We start from the raw sequence: 19053 nt of genomic DNA on the forward strand, positions 1-19053 counted from the left end.
TTTATATTTTTTACTTCTTCAGTCAATTTTAGACATGTATATATTTCACAGAAAATTATCTATGTTATTAAGATTAAACATTTTACCATAGATTTTCATACTTAGAATTTTCTTAATGGTCTCATTTTCTAATTTTTCAAATTTTATTATGATTATGTGTATGTTTATAGATGCACATGTATGTAGTGTGTGTGTATGTGCATATCTTTGAATTTGTTCTTCAGACCACCTTTTTTTTGAGTAACCCCAGCTAACCTGGAACTTGCTAACTAGACCAAACTGGCTTCAATCTCGCAGAGCTCCACCGGCTTCTGCTTCTTGAGTGCTGGGATTAAAGAGTCTGCCATCATGACTGGCATCAGGCCACCTCTTTTTGAGTTAGTCTTTATCAATAGCCTATTGACTAGCTGAATATGGAACCCTGGGATCTACTAGTTATCACCTCCTCAACACTGTTATTACAAGTGTGTGTCACTGTGCGTGGCATTATTTTACATGGGTTCTGGGGAATAAACTCAGGTACTCATACTTGCAAGATGAGCATTTCACCAACTGAAGTATCTCCCAAGCTTCTGTTTCCATATTTCTAATGTATCAGGCTATTTATTTTGTTTTTATTTCTTAATTAGGTTTGCTAACAATTTATTACTCTTGTGGAGCTTTATAGAGAACCAACTTTTGTATTTATACATCTATTTTATTTATTTTGATTTTGTAGTTCATTAATTTTGTTGTTTATTTTTAGGTTTATGAATTCCTCTTCCATATTTTGATGGTTGTTTATTCTGCTGTTTTATATCTTTGTTTGGCTGCTCAGTTCATTTTTATTCATTTTAATGCATATATGTATATATGTACATATGTATGTAAGACAGGGTCTCCCTGTAGCACCAACTGACCTGGAACTCCCTATGTAGACCATACTGGCCTTGATCTCACACAGATCCACCTTCCTATTGATTCTTTTTTTAAAAAATAAAAGTGAAACATTCAATTATCCTGAGAACAAATCATTACATCCTATGTATTTTGATGTATTTTATTACTGTTATTATTAGTTTATGATAAGAATTTTGGTTGTATCTTTTTATGTTAATATCAAATTTTATTGCAGTGTGCTAAAGATATTGGCTTATGAGATGTTTTTATTTTTTTATGGCTGTGTTTTCCTGTCTAAAATATGGATAATTTCTTTTTTATCTAATTTAAATAGATTTTAAACTGAGTAATATTCTCCTCAAATTCATTTGTTGAAGGCCAAATCTCCAGTGTTTTTGGTATTTGGCATTGGGACCTTGGGAGGTAATTCATTTTAGATGAGGTCATAGGCCAGGCCTTAAAAGTGGGATTGATGGTCAGCAGAGATTCTCTCCTTTTCATCTATGTTCCCTGTTTACCATGGAGGGCACATCAGGAAGGTGACCATATGTACACAGGAGGAGAATCCTCACCAGGAACCAAACCTGCTAGCACTTAATCTTGATTCTTCCTGATTTTTGGCATTTGGCATTGATAACCTTTCCAGAACTGTGAGAAAAGATATTTCTAGCATTTATTACTATTTTTATTTTATTTGCATGAGTATATTGCTTGTGTGTGTGTAAGTGTGCCCATGTCGTGCAATGCCCAAGGAGGTCAGAAGAGGGTGTCAGATCCTCTGGAACTGGAGGAACAGATGGTTGTTAGCTGCCATGTGTGTTCTGGGAATCCAACTTGGGTCCTCTGTAAGACCAGCCAGTGGTCTTAACCACTGAGCAACCTCTCCAGCCCCATTTCTAGCATTTGTATCACCAAACACTTGACATTTGGTGATGGCAGCTAAACAGACTAAGGCATCAAGGGATTGAGCCGAGTTGCTTTGTTTTACCATTCCTATTTATTTTGCCTGCATGTATTAAAGGGAATGTTTTTAAATTCTCTTTTTATGGAAAACTTGTTGAAGACAAGCAGAATGGAGATATGGGATTCTGGAATATTTGAAGACAGACTTGTAGTAAAGCATGTTCACAACTTGCCCTCAAATTCAAGTGTGCACTGGGAATATCCCAGGCCAGGCACATTTGAGTCAGAAACCAAAACAGAACAGAGTGCCATGTGTGTTGCTGTTCCATATTAATACAGATAAGGACACCCAGGAATGCACTGGTATGTGAAGGTGGAAAAGACATTAGATGAAAATATTTCAAGTATATGGAGATTGGCAAGAAACAGGATTTTAGTAGTGTAGGAGAAGACCTATGGAGGCTCAAAGGACTTAGAAAACCTAGGATCATGAATCTATCATAAAAACAGGAAGAGAAAAAAAATCATTAGAGATGTTTGGGCAATCAACATTAGAAGACTGTATGTGCAAGAGATACATGTGTAAGGAATACTGTATTGGGTGAATACAGCACATCATTTTTGTTTCTTTCTTTCTAAAAAAGGAGCTCAGTAATCCTAATTTTTATTATTTTGCAATGGTTGGTGACAAGAACCATAATCTTAAAACCGAATCAGAATTGCTGTAATCATTGTGTAACCCTTTCCAACTGGTGCATACACGTCTACATGAGCTGAATTGTATTTTATATGGTAAAGGACACAGTCTTAATTGGAAGCTGGGAGCATATCTTGGGCCAAGAAAGAAATAGACTATGTTTTTCTGTTAATCAAGGAGTCTGGAAAAATAAGTTGGGCATTTAGAGTAGAATAAGGAGTATAGCAGCAAAGTTTTTAAAATTATTATTATTAAAAAACCCAAAACTAATAACAAGACAGGATCACCCACAGTGAACTAATGAAGACTTGAAAGCAATTTAATATTGCTTTAGCTCAGTCAATTGAGTGGTACATATCTGTGTATCTTGACATCTTTGTGTATACAGTTCATGTACTGGAATTCTCTTTCCCTGGAGGAAATGAATGCTTTCCAGATCCTACACCATGTGTCAATCTGTGGGTCATATTATAGCAGAAGGGGAATATCAGAAATGTATGAGGAGAGGTATAGACTAATCTCAAGGGCCATTATTAAGTTGGCTTGGGTAATTATGATAATAATAAATGATAGTCTTGTGTTTAAAAGTTCATAGTTTAATTCTTCCTTCTAATTAATGAATCAATGCATTCCATAAATACTTGTGGGTTTCACTGTATTCCAGCACTCTGTGAGGACTGAAGAAAGAATATATAAAACATGCCTCCATTCTGCACTGGTGAGATGTCTTAGCAGGTACAGTCACTTGTTGCCAACCTTGATGATCTTAGTTTAGTCCCCAGAACCCACATGGTGGAAGGATGGAATCAACCCCTGGAAGTTGTCCTCCGACCTCCACATGTGCTATGGCATACATGTGCCCCCTCCCATCACCAAATAAGTAAATCAATGTACAAATGTTCCATTTCTTTCAGAATTGCAGTGGAGCTACAATTACACAAGTACATCATAGTGTAATTGGACTATGTGATCAGAGCACAGAATTATAAGAGGTTGTGGTCAAGTTTGCAATGTCCCAGGCCACACAGCTAGCTACAGGCATGATGGGTATAAGAATCCTGTTCTTGATCTAAGCTCACTGTGATTTTTACTACGCTACTGTCTGCTACTTAATATTAAATGTCAGTAAATTAAGGTTAAATGTAAACACAAATTAAGAGTTATCATAGATCTCTTTGAAAATCATCAAACCTGGACGCAGTTGGATGGAGACTTCTCCTGGTGTAACTTGGGTATTTATTTCATCCTCACTCGGTAATACTACATGCACAGATGGGAATTCTATTGAACCAAGTGGGCAGCCTTTGCTTATCAAATTGGAAACAGTATCACAACGTTCGCTTCTTGATCCACCTGAAATGAAATCCTGTTTAAAAGAAGGAAAATCACTGATATTTTCAGCATGTCATCTCAGTTACCCCTGAAGAAGCCAATATGAAGTCAACATTATAAAGAAGACATTTCCATTGTGGGACAAATTAGGCAACTGCGTAAAACAGCTGCATGCTTCCAATAACACAGAAAATTAATTTTGTTAAGAATAAATCTTTAATTTCTAAATTTCACTTAAAAATAAGAAAATTATTTTAAAAAGTAAATTAAATCAAGTCCTTTAAATGTTATTAACTCATCACTGTAAAGTTTCATCAACTTGACTCTTCCTAAATCTTTTACTTTGGAAAGACAGGTATAAAAAGAAGCAGCCAAAATAGACCAGTTATTGGTTTCAAATGTGAGCCTCAAGTTTCAAAGAACTTAATCGACATGTTTATTGTTATACGGTTGTGTTTGGAAGATGAGAATTATTCCTTTGAAATTACATGCCTAACAGTGCTGACAATTCATAAAAGAATGAACTAGAAATATAATTTTTTAGATCATTAAACGCTTATTAAAAAAGACAGGCTATAAATAATTGGATAAGTCAAAGGCGATGCTTATGACGAGGGGGTGAAATATGAGATTGCAGTTTAACTCTCCTGACTTTGCATTTGATTCTAAACCTTTATCTGCTGTTCATCGTTAAAGGAATGTTTGTTCAGTATTCTTCCTGGCAGGGACTATTGTGATCCAGCATTCAATCATTTCACCTTTCATTCAGATGATTCAGGGAATTTGATTCTACTCAGTCATTCAATTAAAGATTTTTGAATGGGATTTACTCAGAGACAGCAGTTTGCTGGGTGCTGGTGACAGAGAACAAGGCAGCAAGGGTCCCCAGTATCAAGGTCAACAGATCATGAGTGAATTCAGTCACTAAAAAGGGAACTATAATTCTTACGGGAATTAAGTTTAGGGACAGCAGACTATTACAGGGCTATGCAAAGAGGAGACGATCAAGTTTAAATGGACATGCCAAAGGTTATTAATTATACACAGGGACATCCCCTGGACAGGGAGTGATTAGGTAGGATCAGGGTGGGCATTCTAAAACATTCACTTAAAAATTTGTTTCTTTCTCAATTTTAGAGTGCAGCTTGGCAAATTAGGATTAGTGGGACAAATGCAGCCATTTCACCTGTTTTTATATGGTTTGAATACCCAAAACTGCCTTCTATATTTCAAATCTGGCAAAACAACAGGTAAAATGAATTTGCTACAGATAGTGTATGGCTTCAGAATACAGGTTTACTGTGTGGTCCTTCACAGTGTTGACCTTGGAGCTCAGAGTTGCTAGTGATCAAACACAATGAAAGAGCAAAAGCAGTGCGTCCCTTCTAACCAGTATTTGCAGGTGCTGTTTGGTAACTGCATTACAGAAACATACATTAAATTTTCCATTGCAATTAACTGTCACCTAGGTTTTGGCCAGGAGTTTAAAATAGTCAAAGCCTTGACTTCTTAGAGCTAAATTTATCTTATAGACTGGTAGTACCTGGATACATCAGTGAGATGTAGTTTACAAACAGTTTGGCAGTCCTCAGGGGAAGGCAGGAAACAACTGCTGTAGGATTCCAGAGAGCTCTGGGTTAGAAGGCCTTCTCCCAAGTGTAGGGACACTGAGAGTAGACAAGCCTTGATGCATATACCATTCATGACTCACAGGTTAAATCCTGAAGGGCCATGTGCATTTTACAGAATGGCATCCCCAAGATTTCAGATCATGAAAAGAAAATAAAGTACAAACAGCTCCGATTTTTCTTTTCAGCCTGCCAGACATCTGACTTTGAGTGTATGGAATGGAGAGGAAGGAAGGGTATCTAATTTACTGTAACTATACATCAAGCTCTGACACGTGACCTTTAAATGTCAAAGACTTTTGTTGAAATTGCCAAAATAGTCTCAATTATTTTGCAATATCTGAATCAGCATGGCTGCAAAAACTAAGTCAAAAAAGCACTGTCAATTGTCCAATTAGACCTGAAAAGGAAGGAAAAGACCAAGGCATCAAAGGCAAGCATGGACTGCTGCTCCGGCCCATTGGGGTCTACTGTCCACTTTGTATAAAGGCAAGCAATCTAAAGCCACACCCTTTTAATTTTTTGGCGTCTTGTGCCATTTTAATTTATTCTAATTTTTATGTTTTAATTTTTCTACAAAAAATACATAGACAAAATCATACTGTAACTTTCTGCAGCTAAAACCTTTTGAGAATGAAGGGTCCAGTCTCAAGTTACTGTGGCTTGCCTTCCACCAGTTACTTCTATCGGTTTAGCATATGTTCTGAGTATATAAATAAAACACAGTTTTTGACTTATATCTGAGTCTCTTTCACCTCCCAAAATAGCAATCAGCATAGAAATGGAATGACTCTAGCATCTCCCTCTGGCTAGCGAAGGTCCTTTGCATCCTGTTTTATGACAGCTATGGCCCAATGCCACCTGACAAACTTCTGTCCATGCTGTGACACCCTGTCAGATGTGCCAGACAGAGAAGGGACAGAATTGCTCAAAACAATGTGTCTTTAATAGATGTTGACTAAGAACATGAGCATTAACTAGGTAATATTTATTGGATTCTTTCTATCCTAATTATTTTCTAGTAGTTTTATGCAGTGTAGAAGAAGTGGAAATAAAGGATAGGAATGACAGATTAAAATGCTGCTCAAAATTGCAAGCAATTTGGGTACATGTAGTCTACATTTTTAGTGAGTTTTCATTAATTAAATTTATTTGACAGTTTCATACATGTATATAATATATTCTGACTACTCTCATTGTCTCCTACCTATCTGCTCACCCCCATTCAATGCCTCCTCTTCTCTATAAATCATGTCTTTTTGCTTTTTTTTTGTGAGTCATTGAGTATAGCCAGGGATATCTTTGTGACCAGGGATATCTTTGTGAATGCACCAGTAGGTATACAACTAATGACAATGACTCCACCTCTCCCAGAATCTATCAATAGTTAATAGTTCAGCAGGAAGGGATAGGGTCCTATGAGACTCTCCCCCATTCATGACCCACTGTTGATAAAGCCATCTTGGGCAGGCCCAGTGGAGGTGACCGTAGCTGCTGTGAGTTCAAGAATGCAAGGGACGCACCATGCCCAGTAGACGGCCTTTCTCAGCCCTTCTCTGTAACGTTTAGCTCTTGCATCATTTCCACTGCTGCTTCTGGGATATTCCCAGAGCCTTAAGAGGGAGGGGTATTTTGACCAGGTTTGAAAATTATACAGGGCATGTGTGCTATGCTACTGTCCCTTCACTATCATGAAGATCAGGAGAAGCCTTTGTTGTTGCTTTTAGAATCAGGGACACCAACTGCATCTGGGATGGGTGATCTTGGGCTACTGTCCCTTCACTGTCATGAAGATCAGGAGAAGCCTTTGTTGCTTTTAGAATCAGGGACACCAACTGCATCTGGGATGGGTGATCTTGCCAAAACTCAACATTGCGGCATGCCTCCTGACAGTGACATGCCAGCCTGCAGGGTTTGGACAGCTTTTCTTCTTTGTAATGAGGACAGTGGCCAAGATTTAGCACTAGTTGTGTCCCCAGAGAGATTATGCTACTTTTTATTTTGTTATTATTATTATTATTACATGCGCTTGTGGTGTATGCATGTGTGCACACATGTGTGCATACGGAAGCCAGGAGTTGATGCCAAGATGTCGTCTTTGATTTCTTCCTCATCTTAGTTTGGTGCTGGTTATTTCAACTAGACTGGCTAGTTAGCAAGCCCCAGGGATCTGTCTGTCTTCACCTCCTAGTGCTGGGGTTACACATGGGTGCTGCTACAACTGTTTTTTATGTGGGTGCTAGGGATGCTAACTCAGGTCCTTGTATTTGTACAAGAAGAACTTTACACCTTAAGGCATCTCCCCAGAACCCTCTTGAAATATTAACACAGGCAGTCCTAGCTTCCTAAGCATCACTACAGTATCTATAGTTACAAATCCCTTTCTTCAGCAGCGCCATATGCCACATATTACTTCATTATATTTTCATTACAGTATGGGGAAGGTACAATTAGTATTTCCATTTTAGAGATAGGGATGAAGCAACATATCAAGTTTATAGTTAGAAACTAGCGGAACTAGTGTTTAAATTCAATTTTGTTTCTCTTCAGATTTGATCTTTCTAAACATAAACTACAATCACACTGTGGTGTGTAGACAAGAATAACCTTGCATATGTTTAAATGTTTTATGGAGCTCCCTGTCAAGGGATTAATCTGACAGGTGACACAGGATTTCTTTGTCCCCTCAGGACCTCGCCCACATTGTCCTTCCTTTTTTCTGACTGCCCATCTCGCCGAACATCCTTAAATCTCTCCGTCTGTGACGAGACGGATGGGCGTTCGCAGAAGCTGGCTTTCCTCAATTTTTGTGCTAAACAGCTGTGAGGAGAAGGGTCTCTATGAAACCTCATAGCACTTGGCTGACAAAAAGGCTTCTGAAGGCTTCCTCCAACTACTCTCGCTGAGGCACTCAACTTCTGAGGTTGGGTTGGCACAAATTACAGGGCTCCAAGGATCTTCCTTCATGATGTAGTAAATTCTAAAATGGAATATTGGCTTAGGATTAGGAAAACCAGGCTGTGAAACACTCCAGACCCAGGAAAACCTGCAAGTCAACTCCATATTCGAGGCTGCAGAGATGAGTGAGGAAAAGGTGGTTCAGAGAACATGTGGATTCCATCCAGTCTTTGGCTGATAAAAACTGATGAGATTTGACTCAGAAACTCTGGAATCTTCCCTTTGTGACATTGCCTGACAGGTAGGGTTGTGGCAAGGTACTTCCTAGTTCATGAATGACATCTGATTTTTCTCCTTGTGGAGCTCAAACATGTAAGGGAGCTTGAGTCAGTCAGCAGGAAAGGCTGACTTTCGGGCTGTTCTGTGAATCTCTGCCTTGCCTGTACCCTATTTGCTTCATAGAAGACAGTGACGCCCATCATCCCTGGCTACTTTTCAGCTTTCTTTGTCCCTCGTAAGGGTGCCTCAGGAGAGAAAGTAACAAGGGTGGATGACAAGATGTTGGTAAGTTCAGTTGTTCAACTAGATTAGAGGAAGCTAAACTAGAAATTCATGTCTATGTCAAGCACAAGGCTCTGAAAACCTGTCTGTTGTAATTCCCAGGAACTGCATAAGTAACTACAAAGCTACCTAGGCAATCTCATGAAAAGAGAAACTCCAATTTAGTAGGTGACACCTTGGGGGAAACATTACATATAAGTAGCTCTAATTTAAGATAATTGGTTTTTAAAACTTCATAAAACAATTTTAGAGAAAGATAACAATGCATTTTAATTTTACTAAGAATTCTATCGTTATAATATTTCTTCATGGAATACAAAACATTTATTTTTAACAATAAGAATTTTTTAAAAAATTATTCTCCATTTCATAGGATTTAAATGTGCAATATTTCATGGACAGTTTCAAGCCCCAAAATAAAAGCATCACTTTTTCATAAGTAACCAAAAATTGATACACAATTTTAGGAAATGAACTAAGTCATGAAACTTCAAACATTTCATTAAGAAATGAAACAAATCAGCGAATTACCTTGGTTTTTTCATAAACAAGTGCACCAGAACAATCCAGCTTGTGTATAACTTCATGCCTCAAGGTACAGCAAGAATTTTGTATCAGCCTATTGAACTATCAAATGTTACTATCTGTGTTGGCCAACTCTCTCTATGTGGAAATCATAAAATGGCTTGCATTTTATTTCAAAATTACCATAATTTTCCCAATAAAAAGCTATAGTTGATTCTGTATTCAAACAGATAGATGTTTTCACTCATAAAACCAAACAAACCTTTACTGATACTTGACATTATCTTTCTTTTTCTGATGCACCTTAAGGCACAGACTCTGAAGTCAATGAAATCAACTAGACAGAAAGTCAAGTATGAGGAACACTCCAAAGCAACAACTAAAACAAACAAATAACAAAGGCACACCTCTTGAACACACCATCCACATTCTGGACTCAGCTCAAGGCACCTGGCACAGGAGACTGTGTTTGAAGACCCGCATCTATTGTCTTCTGAAATGGAAGGTAAGATGAGTGTTAGGGTCACTCTCAAATCAGAAAGCATACACAATGCAAAACAAAATGCATTTTGAAAAATGGAATCAGATTATTTCTTATTAAAAGACATGACATCAAATAACATGATTTCTTTAGGAAATTACAGTTAACAGACACCTGGAGAACATTTAATTTTATAAGACTGGGAGAAAGGAGGATGACGGAAATGTGACTTTTGTCAGATTTGGGATCTTAGCTTTAGTGCAGATTTGGCTGCCCTGGTAGGAGATTCTCTACATTGTTAGTAAGTTGACATCATAGTTCATAATCTCTGAACCTAGCAGGTGCTTTTTGTTCTAATGTTTTTCCTATAACATTAGCATATTTACATATGAGATCAACACTCTGAGTCACAGTGAAGGAAATTTCTGAGAAATAACCTTGATGGACATTTAAAACAGTTAAAGTGGAAATTCTATGTTAATATTTTTTATATAGAATACAGATCAGACATCATGGCATGATTCAGTATTTTATGCACAAAGTAGTTAAGCAGAATCAGTTATTTTAGCAAACTCAACTTAATTTCTCAGACTGAATTGTATCAAGATCATGAATAATTCACTTTCCCGTAGATTCCTGTACTGGGCTGTATTTTAACACATATCTGTGCCTGGAAATTGTGCCTTTATTCCTACATCTACTCAGTACTTAACTAAAACAAGGTTCATTATTGTACACTTAGACATATAAACTATAACACAGAATAAGCATATATAATTTTTCTTATATTTAGTGGGTCACTCACATATTTCCTATAGTTTATCCTTTAACATGAGATGCCCTAAAGACACTGGAAATCATGGTGTGCCTCCATCTTAAAGGCACATGGTGAAGAAGTGGACATCCAGGCTATAAATCGCTTATGCAAGTAAATTATAAACTACAGTGGAGCAAACACAAGAGAGATTTTTACCAAACATCTGAAGATGTTTCTGCTTCACAGAGAGGGGAAGGGGTGGGGGATGGGAGCACCTTTAAGGATGGTTCTTAGAGAGTCTCATCTGGGCTTTCTTCTAACCTGTATTTCTCTCCTTAATGAGCATTCAGCATTGAAGTGTGTACCCGTTGTATATAATCATATATGGATATGGGAAATTAAAGGGACAGGGATCATGAAACTCCCAATCCAACTTTTCTTCTTTCAACTTTCCCAAACATTCTGGAATCCAGGGTAAAACAGCTCTGATTTGGATGTGTCATGGCACAGGTGTTGGAGTAGGCAGAGCGAGGGTGGGAACTACAGTAGAGTGAGCTAACTATAGCAGAGTGGCACACTAGTGAGCACCCGCCCCTGACTTCCCCAGGCAGGCTTTGGACTAAGCACACACACTTTTCTCTAATACCCTCCCCTATGATCTATTATTTACCTTTGATGGTTCCTCCTACCCTTGATCCTTGGTTTTAGAGCAACTTTTAATATACATTATCCAAGAGTTCTTCACTAATCTTTCCAGATCTGGCCTAGAATTCCAAGGACTAAAAATAACATCTTTTGGGCTTCCTTCACTACCAGCTTGGCCATCTAAATATGGAGACTCCTTAATCCAAATCCTCCATCTGGCTTAGTCTGCAAAATGTAAAATCTACTTATTCTTAAAATATTCAGAAGATTGAATGACCTTTTCAGTTTTATTTCCAGAAACAAAGCCAGTACGGGTCTAGAAATCAAGCTTACTAGCCAACTGCTGTGGTCTGAGTGCAGTCTTCTAGTCTCCAAAGCAGAGATGAGGTGGGGCCTTGAGGGCATGTATGTGTTTGAGATTCCTCCCATGTGAGTGAGACTGGAACCCTTACAGAAGAGGCGTGTTTGACTCCTTTTGCCTTTTTGGTATCTGACATATCAAAGTAGGGTATCCTCTTCACATACAGAATACCAGCACCTTTACTGTGAACTTCCCAGCCTCCGGAACTATGTGAAACAATTTCTGTGGCTTATAAATCATCTAGTGTCAGGCATTTTGTTACAGCAACATGAAGCAACTAAGACGACCTTTCTAGTGCTGGCTTTGGCCTCACTGGAACACGGAGTGACATCTATTTCTGTCCAGCCTAGAATGAGCCTCTGACTCAACAGGTAGAATTTTACAATGCCAGTAATGATTGCAGAATTCTGGGAGGGTAGATGCAGAGTCTAGGACTTTGGTCTTTGTTTCTAATGTTTGTTAGATTCTGACCTAAGGTAACCCATATTTAAGCTTAAGTTAGGTTCCTACCCATAGCAAACAGGGAACATAACAAATTTATAAGCAAAAACCTTTTGCCCCACCCCTCTCTCTCCTTCCCCTCCTCCTCTTCCTCCTCCCCCTCTCCTCTTCCTCATTCTTTTCTTCTTTTTTTCTAAATGTCTTTCTTCTTTTCCTTTTTAAAATTTTTTTAAATTTTTTGGCTGGAACTCTATGTAGCCCCAGCTGGCCTTGAACCAGCAGCAGTCTTCTACCCATGTGCTAGATTAGAGGCAAGAGTGACCATGGCCAGTTACAAAAATCTTTCCTTGTATTCTCTTCTTTAAAATAATTCCAGTAGGGGCTGGGTGTGGTGGTGGTTTTAACCCCAGCACTTGGGAGGCAGAAATAAGTGGATCTTTGTGATCCCAGTGCTGACCTCTGTTCTCCCACTTTGGATACCTAAAGATGATGACTGAGATGGATAGTGACCTAGGTTCTAAGAGTGCATACCAGTCTCCAGGGCTGGAATTGCTCAGTGTATAGAACTACAGGCTAAAAAGGAGCCCATAAATGGATCTAGAGGAGAAAGGCCTTGCAGTCTGCAGAACTGGAGAAGGCCATAAAGTGAACTCTGTGGGAACGTTATTTCTGGACAGTGTCATGGTTACACTTCACAGAACATGTGCCAGATACACTTTGACAGGTAGAATTTCAAGGCATTGCTCTTTAGTTAGAAAATGTACATGTTAGTAAAATACCTAACATGGAAATATCACATCAATTATAGCAATATAGCAATTCTTGTCACTGAATGGACAAATTATTATTATCAGTACTGTTAGACAGCATGTGCTAGAAATCTCTCTCCCTCTCCCTCTCTCTCTTTTCCTCCCTCCTTCCCTCCCTCCCTTGCATTCACCAAGCCCTTCTGTGAGAGTAGAAAAATCCTTACTCTGCACAGAGATCCATGCACACGTGCTGTTTGTGGACATTGGCATTTATCATGAGCCCCTGGGTCTGCTGGGCTCATTTGCCTTCCCTCCTGACGCAACAACGCGGTGGTTTCCTAGCAGCCGGTTGCCCTGCCCTGACACCTCATTATAGCGTGGGCGTGCGCGAGCTGTTCTTCCTCTCTGATTGTGGTGGCTGCTGGTTCAGTTATTTGTCCAGGGCAGCTGCATTCACAGGCCCTATTCTTCGTAGTCTAGAATTGCACTCTGATGAAGGATAACTCTGTATTGATTCTATTTTTAAGCCACTGGAAACACAATGGCAATGTTTTAAACCATGTAACTCCAAATCCCTCTATATGCCCCCTTGTTTTAGTCCTCATGAACTCTGTGTTATTTCTCTTTGACAGAAATTAGTAAAGGATTTAATCGCTTATGGCCTTTCTCAATAATTCTACCCCCTGACCTCTGAGCAGGAGTGGGAATCCTACTTTTTACATTACATTGAAACTGAGGCAGCATTGCTAAGTGGCTACTGGGAGAAAACTTCCAAATGTCCATAGAGTTGTCACCTACTAACATGCGCCTTAAAGCCTCTATGCTTTCATTTCCTCACTGTCACACAGGGCTAACCCCTATCAAATCATTTACCAACAGTGACAGATGCCAGAGCATGTAAGCATACATCATAGGCATTCAGTAGGGAAACTAATCCTATGTTATAATTAAGATAATTAAAAATTAGATATATTCATGTAGACATGTATGCATGTACACCTTTATGTGCAGGTGTGTATATGTATTTAATTCTATGTTCCTAAAAAGGAATGATGGTGCTTGTGCTTAAATTTGTAGTAAATGTACCTTGGTGTCTGTCTTTAATATGAAATTCTTTTGTATTGTAAAGATAAAAAATTTATGATGATTATTAAAAGAAAATAAATTAAGTATAATTAGATATATACTAGTCAAGTACTATCAGTCAGATTGCTAAACATTTCTTAGAACACCTTCATTTCATTCCCATTTTCTCTGTGAGGCATGAGAAATGATGTCTATAACTGCCCATCATAAAGATGTTCTGCCCATCAACCACAGAACACTGCACAGATCTGGAAGCTGCACGCTCATGACACTCAGACCAGTGCACTTTGTTTTGATGATGTCGTTAATGACATTATTTTGAGAACATTTCGCCAATAGAGGTGAGGAGAAGCAGAACAAATTACAAGGACCCAGAACAAAAGACAACAAAAGCAGCAGCAAAACACCCCCCCCAACCAGAAGACAACAGGGGTGTTTGCACTTCGACCGAGAGCTTAACGTCATTCAAGTGATCAGATTAAATCGAAGTCAGAAGAAACATTTTGATGGTTATTTTCTTGCCGTAAAGGCTGAAAAGAAACTTTCAAGGTAATTTCTATGTCTGACATTATTGTTGGTTCATAGAACAAATAAGACTGATGAAAATTGTAGTCCCTGATTATCAAAAACAATTATTCTAGATTCTTCCATCACTCTTAGACTAATTTGTAAGAAATGCATTTTTTTCAGGCAGTATTCCTTTCCTAGTTCTGTTTACTACACACATTAAATTATGTTTGAATAATTGTTAAAAAGAATTCCTTAAAAAATGTAAAGTTGGCATTGTACTTGGATAATAGTCAAACCAGAAAAATGGAGTACATGTCATTGTAGAGTTTAACTTTGAGGTTTTCTCATTCTACATATCATTATTTACATGTATGTCAGGGTGTTGTAAATGTTTCCCCTCAAGATATAGAACCTGATTGTTGAAGCTTTTCTAAACACAGAAATTCAATATATGTCATCATTTGATGTAAAAATGAAAAAGGCATTTGTGTTTAGTCATTAGAATGATCTAGCTAGTCTAAGATTTGATATGAAGTTTCCTAAAGGTGCCTGCGAAAATTAAGGGAGGGAGCAGCAGGCAGTGCCACTTCTGTGAAGACTGGACTTAAGAAACAAAAGTCAACGGTTCAGAAAAGGACCCTGGGAAGAAGGAGTAAGCCTGAAAGCTCATCTGAAGAGGAGGGTCGGAGAAGAGAAGTTCTGAAAAATGAAGATAGATTTCCACCAAGTTAGTGCCCGAGGCTGATCTCAAAGCAAGCAGGGGAAGAAAGTGGCACATGTGTTGCAGTGACCCTTTTTCCTCTACATCTATCCTTAGACTTCTTAGGCAAATAAGCAAGCTACATAGACTAGCATTTTTTCATTTGCTGTTTTATTTAGTCCTTGGGATATAGGAAACAATGAAGAAGACACAATTAAAAGAATTATAATCAGGGCTGGAGAGATGGCTCAGAGGTTAAGAACACTGGCTATTCTTGCAGAAGACCGAGGTTCGAATCCCAGCACTCACATGGCTGCTAACAACTGTCCGTAATTCCAGTTCCAGGGGATCCAACAGCCTCTTCTGTCCTCCGCGGGCATTGCACGACATGCGTGCACTTACCTACATACAGGCAATACACGCATACACATAAAATAAAAACAATAAATAAAATAAAAAAAAAAAGATTAACAAGGTAATTTGGAAATTATAATCAAAACCTTAGCTATGAAAATGTTTTCATGAAACAAATATACTATTTCGGTAGTGTTCATTTGTGAGTAGCTGAAAATTTCACTTTAATACTCTAGCTTGCTTCTAAGTTATGAAATAAAAAATGCTATCTAATATAAAATAGTATAATACTATCTGCTAGCAAATTTCTCTTGTTTTTCTCTACCACATTGTTTAATTTGTTTCAAACTTGTAGCAAATAAACATTCAACCCAAATCAATGAAAATGAGGGTATCTACTGGGGAAGTCATTTTGTCTGAATAATTTAACCTCTTCTTTTGCTTGAAAAGCACCCCCAACAGTGTTGAGAATTCAGTGAGCAAAATACACCCCATCATTCAGTGCTAGCATTCAGTGAGCACAATTTGAGTTCTTTCCATCTTTTGCCTTCTCAGTTAGCTCTTTTAGGTAGAGAACACAGGAAATATGTTTAGAAGGAGAAAGGCAGTATGACAGTGTTAAACTCTTAGTTCAAGAGAAAGCTGAAGAAATGAGAGCACTGTGAGAAGCAATATAGAGATACCTAGCAAGCGGTTTACTCAGAAAGATGGTCAGCACAGAGAGAGGGCAAGGGAGTAGGCAAAGTGTTGGTGCCATTGAGGTTTGACCTCAGCCTGTCCCTGAGCACAAACGACACCACAGTGATTTCCCACTTTGAGACCAGGGCACCTGGCTTTACACTCATATAGGACAGCATAGGCTGCAGGCACGCGGGTGGAGGGTGGAGTGGCTTGCGATAGCTTGACCTTACGTTGTTGAGTGGCACTGTTCCATTGTGACAGTGGGAACTCTGCTGAGAAGAAGGCAGCTATTGGCCCCCAACCATCAGAGTTTAGCGCAGCAGGCAGGAGGGCTCCTGGGCTGATGAAAGCACTCTAGGTGTAACACTGCCAACATTTTTCATAATGGTCTACTCCAGATAAAGAGAAATCGCTAGAGTAGCGAGACTATTGGCTGGCTTGCTCCTTTTAACTGACTGTGCCCATGACTTTTTGAAGACAGTATTGAGAGGAACTGGAATGCCACAGTTCCACCCTCTCACAATGATGGTGGTTGCACGACTGGTTCTGATGACAGAGAGGAGCTGAAGTTGCTTATGGGGCTTCTGTGAAGCACTCTCAGAACGGGGGCTTTCTGCCCTTCGCCTGCATTGCTTCCTTCCACCTGGCACAGGGATATGATGTTTGATCCGCAGCAGCCATCTTAAACCTGAGGGAATTTGTCTCAGGGAACCCAGAGCTAAAGATGTAGAAGCGAGAGGTGGCCAGGCCTTTCACATGAAGCACTCAGGGCTCCTGTCTGTGCGAGGGTGACTCTGCATTTAAGGATGAGAATGGATATACCAAATCTTACCTCACCCACTGCTTTAAGAACCCTTTCACTAACAGATTAATACAGCTATTAACTAATCATTGTTCATCTGAATGTTTAAAGAAAAATTGATTAGAGAGCTACAAACAAAAGTCAGGCAAAAGTTTTGAAAAGAGCTGTTAAACATAACATTACTCTGTATAAGATGTACACCATCCACAATGAAAGATATATTTTTTCATATTCTGCTTGTTTGCTTTCCCTTGGAGAGGAGAAACAAAATTTCTAGACAGCTTCTGGGTAGACAGGACTTTCAACATATTTACTTTTCAAAATGTATTGATTTATTTTTTATTATTATATGAGTGTGCATGTGTGTGAATAATATACACGTATGGCACACACATGCCACAGCATGTGTAGAGGTCAGAGGACAACTTTTTGGAGCTGGTTCTCTCCTTCCATTTTTACATGGATTTCAGGCTTTAAACCCATGTTTTCTGGCTTTCATAGCAAGTATCTTTACTCACTGAGATAGCGAGCCAGCTAACGACATATTTTCTTTATATCCCAAGTATATGAGTCTGGTACTTGGTTCAAAGTCAGTAAATGTGTAATTAATAAATAGGATTCTAGGTTGAGGTTAATTTGAAATTTTAATTCCTGAGGTTTCAAAGGCTCTTGAGTAATTACATTTTAAAAATAATCTTCACTTCCCAAACTTATTTATTTTGAAAGGCAACATAATGATGCTTGCTTCATGATTCACATCTGCATGAATCTTGATGCTCCAAATTCACAAAAAACAAACATACTCACAGTGACACTATTTCAAGGAAAACTGAGTTCATTTCAAACAAACTCATTTCTTATGAGATGATACCAAACTAAAATAGCATTTCATAATGTTACTCTCATCAGATGAAAAATCACTAAATTCATTTGTTCAGATCAAACTAAACTTCCATTCAGCAAGCATTCCTTTCCTCTCTATACTTGAATAATTGTAGAACTTCCCTATGAGTGTTAGGACAGAACCCTACCATCTTTGCTTCTTTAAGCCAGATTATTTTTGTTTCTTTCTTTGTTTAAGCTCTTATTATATGTAACTTTTATGTTTGATAGACACATTTCAACTTTCTTTGTGATACAGAAATGATTCATGCAATTACAACAGAATTTTATGCTGGCATAAAGATTTTTGGAGAGCAAAAGAGGGAAGAGCCCTTTCAATTCTGGGCAAGTTAGGAAATGTTGGGGCAACAATGCACATTCCAATCATCAGTCCTGCCCTCTTTCAGGCAATCCCAAAGTGAGTCAGTTAACATGGGCAGGGATGGCATAAGTCTGATCATAATGGGACTTACAAGAAGAGTCACCACGTAGCCACAAGTGACCTTCTTTGGTGTTGCAACTAACTGTCACAGGAGGCCTGGTCAGAGGGTATCCTATCAACCTTTTTTATCATCATTCATTTTACTTATAGTAATTAGATCAAAAGGCTCTGGCTGTTGGGCACACTGTATAACTCTATCAAATTTATGCTTTATCTTTGATCATTTTTAACACTGAAAGGGGCATGGACACAATTAACTACAATTACAATTTTACACTGCTATAAACTGGAGATCTTTAGGGAAGTGAAGGCTAAAGTGAGCTGGAATATATGCTGTTTTGGTGGTGGTGTAGAATGAGAAATAAAAACAGCAAACAAGGCAATTATACACCATTGAAAGATACAGGAGAGCAGAAATAGCCTAGCTGTTCGTGATGAAGGACTCCCCAGAAAGGCTCACTGGCAGCGGGGTTTGCAGGCCAGGTAACCGGAGAAATCTGATTGAAAGTTGCCTGATTATTTTTAGATCACACCAGGTGTACATCTTGATATGTGTTATTTGATAGGTGAAGCAGATGAGATAGCATAGGGAATCTTTGCCTGATGACTGCAGTTTCTATGTATCCCTAGGCCATGAAATTTAACAGGTGTATCAAGTTATCATTCAACAAACAACCAATCAAAGTAGTTCCTAAAATGGATCCAACTCAGTTCTGCAAGACCACTCACCCCTCTGTAC

General features: G+C 38.5%; 1 protein-coding gene across 2 annotated transcripts in view; it reads right to left on the reverse strand.

Annotated features, from left to right (window-relative positions):
• The window catches only part of Itgb8 (integrin subunit beta 8), an 87747-nt gene that overhangs the window by 43693 nt on the left and 25001 nt on the right, over positions 1-19053 (reverse strand). For both annotated transcript variants that reach the window (XM_029563256.1, XM_008832591.2), the window contains exons 2-3: positions 9831-9916; positions 3671-3845 (exon numbers count right to left, since the gene is read on the reverse strand). Coding sequence is in view for 1 of the 2 variants with exons in the window: in XM_008832591.2 (XP_008830813.1) it covers positions 3671-3845; positions 9831-9916 (261 nt within the window). In the remaining variant the exon portion in view is untranslated. The remainder of the gene's footprint in view (positions 1-3670; positions 3846-9830; positions 9917-19053) is intronic.

The sequence above is a fragment of the Nannospalax galili genome, unplaced genomic scaffold, assembly GCF_000622305.1.
Source record: "Nannospalax galili isolate Female #2095 unplaced genomic scaffold, S.galili_v1.0 scaffold450, whole genome shotgun sequence".
NCBI classification, from domain to species: Eukaryota; Metazoa; Chordata; class Mammalia; order Rodentia; family Spalacidae; genus Nannospalax; species Nannospalax galili.